At 47.9% G+C, this 10,000-nt stretch overlaps 1 protein-coding gene across 1 annotated transcript in view; it reads right to left on the bottom strand.

Annotated features, from left to right (window-relative positions):
* Positions 1 to 1,654: 1,654 nt before the first annotated feature.
* The window catches only part of LOC131730374 (autophagy-related protein 2 homolog A-like), a 34,907-nt gene continuing 26,561 nt past the window's right edge, over positions 1,655 to 10,000 (bottom strand). Inside the window, 12 exon segments of the mRNA XM_059020453.1 lie at positions 1,655 to 2,317; positions 2,886 to 3,038; positions 3,433 to 3,587; positions 3,796 to 3,917; positions 4,144 to 4,226; positions 5,400 to 5,472; positions 5,584 to 5,737; positions 6,728 to 6,812; positions 7,678 to 7,779; positions 8,973 to 9,170; positions 9,478 to 9,613; positions 9,873 to 10,000. The exon segment at positions 9,873 to 10,000 is cut by the window's right edge and continues 102 nt beyond it. Of these exon segments, the coding sequence (XP_058876436.1) occupies positions 2,081 to 2,317; positions 2,886 to 3,038; positions 3,433 to 3,587; positions 3,796 to 3,917; positions 4,144 to 4,226; positions 5,400 to 5,472; positions 5,584 to 5,737; positions 6,728 to 6,812; positions 7,678 to 7,779; positions 8,973 to 9,170; positions 9,478 to 9,613; positions 9,873 to 10,000 (1,626 nt within the window). The 3' untranslated portion in view covers positions 1,655 to 2,080.

Consider the following 10,000-nt stretch of genomic DNA (forward strand, 5'->3'; position numbering starts at 1 on the left):
AGAACTGTGCAGGAGACGCTGCAGAGAGCGACACCAGAACCGACACCAGAGACTGGACCACAGGGCCCCGACCCACACACCAGAGAACCGTAACAGAAGGAATTTTGGGGAGAGGAAGTAGGAGATCCGTGTAGAACTCGGGACATTCCTTCAAAAGGGAGGAACATCTCCAAAAGCATTTTGAGGAAGAATGAGGGGCAGCGTGGCGCCTCACACACCCGGAACACGGGGGGGGGACACACAGAGAGGGGGATAACGGATCAGGGAATTCTTACCAGCAATGGGACTGGAGATCATTGATCATTATTGATTATTATTATTATTATTAGCGCTGATTGGATGTGAAGTATTCACCCCCCCTTTAGGGAAGGGGGGGGGGGCTGGGTGGTGGAGGATTGTCGCTCCTGTACTGGGAGGGTTTAACTGGTTTAAACTGGGGGTGCTGGTCATTAGGGTGTTTTGTTAGAAGGGGGAGCAGGTTGCCCTCTGGGTCACTTATATTTGGGGTGAGGAGAGTCTTATGTTATTTTGGGTGTACAAGTTAAGAATCGTGTGAATAAAGTTTTAAAACACGTGAAATGTAAGCGGTATTTTTTTTAAATTATTATTATTATTATTATTATTATTATTATTGAGTCATTCAGCGGAGGCTTTTATCCAAAGTGACTCGCAGAGACTAGGGGGGGTGAACTCTGCTTCATCAACAACTGCTGCTGCTGCTGCTGCAGAGTCACTTCCAATAGGAGCTCGTTTGTTTGACGTCTCATCCGAAGGACGGAGCACAAGGAGGTGAAGCGACTCGCTCAGGGTCACGCACACGCACACGCACAGTCAGTGGCTGAGCTGGGATTTGAACCTCCTGGTCTCGAGACCCCTTTTCTAAGCGCTGGAGCAGCGAGCCTCCTTTTTAAAAAGTCTTGCATTTCAACTGTAAGCCGCGGCTCCACTGGGAACGATTAACAGCAGATACTGATATTAAACCCAAATCATATTCTCAATAAATATAAAAAAAGACATGAAAAAGTGTCGTGAGTTATTATTATTATTATTATTATTATTATTATTTTTTAATCATTGTTTAGAGTTTTGTGTGTTTTTGTAATAATAGTTTTTTTATTTTTAATATACAGTACATTGTTACAGAGTGTGGCTTCATGATTACACAATAAAACCAGGAGACTCTCAACTGAACTTCAAACACACTGAAAAGAAACCGGAATAAACTCAACGAGAAACATCTCCACCACAAGAGTGTCTCCGAGTGTGTGTGTGCGTGCGTCACTGTGTGGGCGTCACTGTGTGTGTGTGTCAGTGTGTCAGTGTGTGGGCGTCACTGTGTGTGTGTGTGTCTCTGTGTGTGTGTTTGTTTGTTTGTATGTGTGTGTCTCTGTGTGTCAGCGTGTGAGTGTGTGTGTGTTTGTTTGTTTGTGTGCGTGTGTGTGTGTCTGTGTGTGTGAGTGTGTGTGTGTCAGTGTGTGTGTGTCTGTCAGTGTATGGGCGTCACTGTGTGTGTGTGTGTGTGTGTGTGTCTGTGTGTGTCAGTGTGTGTGTGTGTGTGTGTTAGTGTGTGTCTCTGTGTGTTTGTTTGTGTGTGTGTGTGTGTGTGTGTGTGTGTGTGTGTGTGTGTGTGTTTGTTTGTTTGTTTGTGTGTGTGTTTGTTTGTTTGTTTGTTTGTTTGTGTGTGTGTGTGTTTGTTTGTTTGTGTGTTTGTTTGTGTGTTTGTTTGTTTGTTTGTTTGTTTGTTTGTTTGTTTGTTTGTGTGTGTGTGTGTTTGTTTGTGTGTTTGTTTGTGTGTTTGTTTGTTTGTTTGTTTGTTTGTTTGTTTGTTTGTTTGTTTAACTCCACTGCAGTTGTAGAAAGTTAGAAATGTTTTCATGGCTCTGCAGGCTTCAATTCTTACCATCAGCACTGAATCTAATCTGGGGTTAGACTGCCCCAGTGTGGCGCAATGACATACTGCACCCCTCCTCCTGATCCCACACACACGAAGCACGGGACTCCGGCCATTTTGGGGGTTCCTGTTTAAATACTGGGGGGGGGACAGGGGGACTTCTTTTCCCGGCGCACCTCAGCCTCTCTCTCAGTCCTGGTTCTCCTCGGTGCGCCACTTTAAGAAGTCCTCCTTGCGCGCGTCCGGCTTGATCTGGTTCCGCATGCCTCCCAGCAGGTTAGAGGTCGCCTCCGTGGCGACGATGAGGGGCCGGACCACGGTGGGCGGGATCTGCCTCAGGACTCCGCCCACCGCCCCCGGCAGGCCCTTCTGCTCGTGACCGCGAGTCGCGACGTCACAGATCGTCTGAGCGGTGTCGAGAACGCCCTGAGAGAGGGGGAGAGGAGGGAGAGGGGGGGGAGAGGAGGGAGAGGGGGGGGGGGAGAGGGGGGGGAGAGAGGGGAGAGGGGGGAGAGAGAGGGGGGGAGAGGGGGGGAGAGGGAGAGAGAGGGGGGGAGAGGGGGGGAGAGGGAGAGAGAGGGGGGAGAGGGAGAGAGAGAGGGGGAGGAGAGAGGGGGGGAGGAGAGAGGGGGGGAGGAGAGAGGGGGGGAGGAGAGGGGGGGAGGAGAGAGGGGGGAGGAGAGGGGGGAGAGGAGAGGAGAGGGGGAGAGAGGGGAGAGAGGGGGGAGAGAGATGGAGAGGGAGAGAGAGGGGGAGGAGGGGAGAGAGATGGAGAGGGAGAGAGAGAGAGGGGGGGGGAGAGAGAAAGAGGAGACACACACACACAAGCAAATTAAACTGATAATTAGGAGCACGCAAAATAAATGATTGTTGGTTAGATCAATACACTTGAAAGCCCAGTCTGTGGTGAATGGGCTGAAGCCCAGCGTGTCTGACCTGCCCCTTTCACAATTACACAGCTCTCTGGGGGAGAAGCCGGACCCCCTCCTCTTACCTCGCGGACCGTGTCATAGGCTTTGGCCACGCCCTCTCTGAGGTCAGCTGGTTGCTGGCCCCACCTCTGCCTCTTCCCGCTCCGCTTGTCCGAGATCCCGCGGGAGATGGGGGGGGTGGGGGAGAGGATGTCATACACCGTCTCCGCTGTGGCCTGGAGAGAGGGAGGGAGAGAGGGAGTTACAGTTACCTGCCCCCAGGTGTGCAGTGTTACCTATCCCAGGTGTGCAGTGTTACCTGTCCCAGGTGTGCAGTGTTACCTGTCCCAGGTGTGCAGTGTTACCTGTCCCAGGTGTGCAGTGTTGTTACCTGTCCCAGGTGTGCAGTGTTACCTGTCCCAGGTGTACAGTGTTACCTGTCCCAGGTGTGCAGTGTTGTTACCTGTCCCAGGTGTGCAGTGTTACCTGTCCCAGGTGTGCAGTGTTGTTACCTGTCCCAGGTGTGCAGTGTTACCTGTCCCAGGTGTACAGTGTTACCTGTCCCAGGTGTGCAGTGTTGTTACCTGTCCCAGGTGTGCAGTGTTACCTGTCCCAGGTGTGCAGTGTTACCTGTATGGCCTGTACGAGCCGGTTGCTGAGCTCCAGCGCTGCGGAGGCGGTTGAGGTCCCGAAGGAGGCGGCCCCGCGCTGCAGCCCGCGGACGAGGCGCCCGTCCTTGCGGTACTGCTCGATGGGCATCCAGAAGAGATCCCGCAGCCCGTGAACTGAGAGAGGAGGGGCAGGGGTCAGTCTCACAGAGAGGAGGGGCGGGGTCAGTCTCACAGAGAGGAGGGGCGGGGGGGTCAGTCTCACAGAGAGGAGGGGCGGGGGTCAGTCTCACAGAGAGGAGGGGCAGGGGTCAGCATCACAGAGAGGAGGGGCGGGGGGGTCAGTCTCACAGACAGAGAGACACACACACTCAGCCGGACTCACCGAGCTGCACCACGGAGTGCATGGGTCCCACTCCTCCCAGGATGCCCGGGAGCTGGTTCTTGCGGATGTCCGTCAGCCACTCGTTCACAGCGTAGTTGACCACCTTGTCCACTCCCAGCAGCCTGCGGACACGAAAACACAAACCACGGGCTGTCATTCCCATCCGCTAAACCACAAACCACGGGCTGTAATTCCCATCCGCTAAACCACAAACCACGGGCTGTAACTCCCATCCGCTAAACCACAAACCACGGGCTGTAACTCCCATCCGCTAAACCACAAACCACGGGCTGTAACTCCCATCCGCTAAACCACAAAGCAGTCTCTCACACAGAGCGAGATTCTTACCCGTGTCGGCAGCTCAGCCTCTTGAGTTTGAGTTCAGAGCAGTTGAGCTGAGCCAGGCCAATTAGGATCCCCGCAAACGTGCCCTGAGGGGGGGGGCAGGGGGGGGGGCATGAGAATAAGAATGAGGAGACGGAGAGAAGAGCAAATTCAAATAATAATAATAATAATAATAATAATAATAATAATAATAATAATAATAATAATAAAGGATTTAAGAACTCAGTTAGCAAATCATTAGTACTGGATAGAGTCTGTTACACTGCAGAGAGCTCCATTAGCACTGGATAGAGTCTGTTACACTGCAGAGAGCTCCATTAGCACTGGATAGAGTCTGTTACACTGCAGAGAGCTCCATTAGCACTAGATAGAGTTTGTTACACTGCAGAGAGCTCCATTAGTACTGGATAGAGTTTGTTACACTGCAGAGAGCTCCATTAGCACTAGATAGAGTTTGTTACACTGCAGAGAGCTCCATTAGCACTGGATAGAGTTTGTTGCACTGCAGAAAGCTCCATTAGCACTAGATAGAGTTTGTTGCACTGCAGAGAGCTCCATTAGCACTGGATAGAGTTTGTTACACTGCAGAGAGCTCCATTAGCACTAGATAGAGTTTGTTACACTGCAGAGAGCTCCATTAGCACTGGATAGAGTTTGTTGCACTGCAGAAAGCTCCATTAGCACTAGATAGAGTTTGTTACACTGCAGAGAGCTCCATTAGCACTGGATAGAGTTTGTTACACTGCAGAGAGCTCCATTAGCACTGGATAGAGTTTGTTACACTGCAGAGAGCTCCATTAGCACTGGATAGAGTTTGTTACACTGCAGAGAGCTCCATTAGCACTGGATAGAGTTTGTTACACTGCAGAGAGCTCCATTAGCACTGGATAGAGTTTGTTACACTGCAGAGAGCTCCATTAGCACTAGATAGAGTTTGTTACACTGCAGAGAGCTCCATTAGCACTGGATAGAGTTTGTTACACTGCAGAGAGCTCCATTAGCACTGGATAGAGTTTGTTGCACTGCAGAGAGCTCCATTAGCACTAGATAGAGTTTGTTACACTGCAGAGAGCTCCATTAGCACTGGATAGAGTTTGTTACACTGCAGAGAGCTCCATTAGCACTGGATAGAGTTTGTTACACTGCAGAGAGCTCCATTAGCACTGGATAGAGTTTGCTGCAGTGTTGAGACCTCCTGATTGCAGGCTGATCAGAGCTCATCAATGCATGTGATTGATCAGTGAGTGAGAATCTCTCACCACCTGGTCGATGGCGACGTGCTTGCCCTGGTAATCCAGCCAGATCGGCACTTCGGAGGTGAAGCGAAACTCCCTGGAAAATCAAACAAGGCATTAAAAATAAAAACCACAAGAAGATGAGAGTGAAACTGAGCTGAAGACGGTCCTGAGCGAGTCTCTGCACTGCGGGGGCGTGCCGGGGTACCTGAAGTAGATTGGCTGGTCCGAGGAGGAGGAGGAGCCAGTGGAAACGGAACTGTTCTCGCTGTAGGTCGTTTCCATGGACGCGCTCATGTCAGGCCCCGCCCCCAGGCTCGGACCCGACTCCGCCTCTGCTCTGTGGCTGCCGTCCGGCTTCACTGGAGAAAATACAGAAGGAAAATAAAAAGGAGACTGTTTAAAATGAACAGCATTTTAAAATTCAAAAATATATATATATATATATATAAAATTATACCATTTATAATATATATATATATATGAAAATAAAAAGGAGATTGTTTAAAATGAACAGCATTTTAAAATTCAAAAATATATATATATATATATATAATTATACAATTTATAATATATATATATATATGAAAATAAAAAGGACATTCTTTTAAATTAACATTTTAAAAGTCTAAAAAATGTTATATAAAAATAATATAATTTATAAAAATTACTTTAAAAATGAAAATAAAAATGACATTTTTTTAAATTAACATTTTAAAATTCTAAAAAATGTTATATAAAAATAATATAATTTATAAATTATAAAAATTATTTTTTTTAAATGAAAATAAAAATGACATTTTTTTAAATTAACAGCATTTTAAAAGTCTAAATGATCTATAATAATTATATAATTTATAAAATAAATTAAAATAATGAAAATAAAAATGACATTTTTTTAAATTAACATTTTAAATTCTAAAAAATTATATAATTTATAAAATAAACTTAAAAAATGAATATATATATATATATTTTTTAATTAACAACATTTTAATTTTAATAAAATGATATACAAATTATAGAATTTATTTAAAACAATGAAGATAAAATTTACATTTTTTTAATTAACAACATTTTAAAGTTCTAAAAAAATTATATAATTTATAAAATAATGTAAAAAAAAAAAAAAAAAAAAAAAAATTCAGGGGGGGGGACAGATTTGTTTTTGATTTGTTTAATCTAAAAATTATATTTAAAAAAATATCTATAAAAACTTATGAAATAAAAAAAAGATCTTGTATTAAAGAAATGTATATTTATATATATATACATATATATATATGTGTGTGTGTATTATTATTGACTGCAGGTTGTGTGTGTGTTTAATCGAAGTCCCTGCTGTCACTCACCCTCAGAGCCCGGCTCCACGGACAGGAACGGGTTAATACCGCCCGCCACACTGGAGAAGAAATCCTTCAGGAAGAACAGGGCATCCTGGGATACAGGAGGAACAGCAGGCAGGCAGTCAGGAGAGAGTGAAGAGTGAGAGTGTGTGTGTGCGTGCGTGTGTGTGTATAGCTGTGTGTGTGTTTGTATAGCTGTGTGTGTGTTTGTATAGCTGTGTGTGTGTTTGTGTGTGTGTTTGTATAGCTGTGTGTGTGTTTGTATAGCTGTGTGTGTGTTTGTATAGCTGTGTGTGTGTTTGTATAGCTGTGTTTGTATAGCTGTGTGTTTGTGTAGCTGTGTGTGTGTGCGTGTGTGTGTGTTTGTATAGCTGTGTTTGTATAGCTGTGTGTGTGTGTGTGTGTGTGTTTGTATAGCTGTGTGTGTGTTTGTATAGCTGTGTGTGTGTTTGTATAGCTGTGTGTGTGTTTGTATAGCTGTGTTTGTATAGCTGTGTGTTTGTGTAGCTGTGTGTGTGTGCGTGTGTGTGTGTTTGTATAGCTGTGTGTGTGTGTGTATAGCTGTGTGTTTGTATAGCTGTGTGTGTGTGTGTGTGTATAGCTGTGTTTGTATAGCTGTGTGTGTGTGTGTGTGTATAGCTGTGTTTGTATAGCTGTGTGTGTGTTTGTATAGCTGTGTGTGTGTTTGTATAGATGTGTGTGTGTGTATTTGTATAGCTCTGTGTGTGTGTGTGTGTGTGTGTGTGTGTGTGTGTGTTTGTGTAGCTGTGTGTGTGTTTGTATAGCTGTGTGTGTGTGTGTATAGCTGTGTTTGTATAGCTGTGTTTGTATAGCTGTGTGTGTGTGTGTGTGTGTGTGTGTTTGTATAGATGTGTGTGTGTGTATTTGTATAGCTCTGTGTGTGTGTGTAGCTGTGTGTGTGTGTGTGTGTGTTTGTGTAGCTGTGCTGTTCTCACCTGGTCGATGTTCAGTCTCAGGGGCATCAGGCTGACTCTCAGGCAGCACTCCGGACCCCCCAGCCCAGACTCCGGACGCACGTGAAGAGCCTTGATAGTGAGCTGAGGAGAGAAGATCATCATCGCCATCACCATCATCATCTCATCACCATTATTATTTATTTCTTAGCAGATGCCCTTATCCAGGGCGACTTACAATTGTTACAAGATATCACATTATTTTTACATACAATTACCCATTTATACAGTTGGGTTTTTACTGGAGCAATCTAGGTAAAGTACCTTGCTCAAGGGTACAGCAGCAGTGTCCCCCACCTGGGATTGAACCCACGACCCTCCGGTCAAGAGTCCAGAGCCCTGACCACTACTCCACGCTGAGTCCAGAGCCCTGACCACTACTCCACAGAGTCCAGAGCCCTGCCCACTACTCCACACTGAGTCCAGAGCCCTGACCACTACTCCACGCTGAGTCCAGAGCCCTGACCACTACTCCACACTGAGTCCAGAGCCCTGCCCACTACTCCACACTGAGTCCAGAGCCCTGACCACTACTCCACAGAGTCCAGAGCCCTGCCCACTACTCCACACTGAGTCCAGAGCCCTGACCACTACTCCACGCTGAGTCCAGAGCCCTGACCACTACTCCACACTGAATCCAGAGCCCTGCCCACTACTCCACACTGAGTCCAGAGCCCTGACCACTACTCCACAGAGTCCAGAGCCCTGCCCACTACTCCACACTGAGTCCAGAGCCCTGACCACTACTCCACACTGAGTCCAGAGCCCTGACCACTACTCCACACTGAGTCCAGAGCCCTGACCACTACTCCACACTGAGTCCAGAGCCCTGACCACTACTCCACACTGCTGCCCATCACCATCACCATCATCATCATCATCATCATCACCATCATCATCATCATCATCATCACCATCATCACCATCACCATCATCACCATCATCATCACTGTGTGGTTTGTCACACTTGAAAAAGTTATTGTATTTCTTGCTCTTATTGTATGACTTGTATTGTAACACTTGAAATGTATTTGCTTACGATTGTAAGTCGCCCTGGATAAGGGCGTCTGCTAAGAAATAAATAATAATAATAATAATAATAATAATAATAATAATAATAATAATAATAATATCACCATCATCACCACAATCATCATCATCACCATCATCATCATCACCATCATAGTTCTGCTGTAGACACGCCAATAAAGCATGATTGAACTGGAGCGTCTCCCCTGCCCGCCCCCCGTCCCCTGTCCCCCGTCCCCTGTCCTCACCATGTTGGAGTGGGCTCTGCGGGGCATCTTCTCGCTGGTGTGCAGGTACAGGAACTTGTTGATCTGCGAGGAGGCGAGCCGGTCTCGAACCTCCAGCTCCTGCACGATGAAGACCTGCCGGGACACGGGCACGTCCTGCAGCTCCCCCGCCTCGCCACAGGGGGGCGCCGCGGGGTACGACTCGTGCTGGAAACTCACCTGAGAGAGGAGGGGGGTGGGGGGGGGGGCAGAGAGGACCGGTGACTGTGAGACACAGAGGCAGCTGGAAGAGCATCTGTGACAATGATGCTGAACTTGTCAAGCCAATACATTACTTAAAAGGGAGTGAGGGAGAGATAGAGACAGAGAGAGGGGAAGAGAGAGAGAGGGGAAGAGAGAGGAGAGGGGAAGAGAGCGATGAGAGAGAGATAGAGAGAGAGAGGTGGGAGAGAGGAGACAGACAGAGAGAGGAAGAGAGTGAGAGGAGAGAGAAAGGAAGAGAGACAGAGAGAGAGTTCTGTGGTACCTTGGTGAGCTGGATCTCCATCAGCATGCTGTGCGCTCTCCCGCCCCCCCCCTGCACCCTCCAGGAGTTCTGCGGTCGGGGGGGCCCTGCGGAGCGAGAGGGGGAGCCCCGGGACCCGGAGGGGGGGGGCTTCACTCTGACAGAGAGAGAGACAGAGAGAGACAGAGAGAGAGAGAGAGAGATTATACTGAATTGTGCATTACAGTTACCTGGGGTGGGGAGGGGAGGGGTGTGAGTGTAGTTACCTGGGCTCTGGACCTCCTGTGTGTCTTACATTTACCTGGGCTGGTGGAGGTATTGGATGGGAGGGGAGAGGGGAGGGGAGGGGAGAGGGAGTGTGGGAGGAGGGGAGAGGGGAGGGGAGAGTGGAGAGTGGAGAGGGGGGGTATATCTACCTGGGCTCCGGCCCCCCTGTGCCCCCCACGCTGCGCCCCCCGAAGTCCCTGCCCCCGTACAGGTGCCACACCACGCTGATCTCGCGCAGCAGGACCCGGCTCTCCGGCACCGGGAACCGGCTCGGGGC

Source organism: Acipenser ruthenus, unplaced genomic scaffold (assembly GCF_902713425.1).
Source record: "Acipenser ruthenus unplaced genomic scaffold, fAciRut3.2 maternal haplotype, whole genome shotgun sequence".
NCBI lineage: Eukaryota > Metazoa > Chordata > Actinopteri > Acipenseriformes > Acipenseridae > Acipenser > Acipenser ruthenus.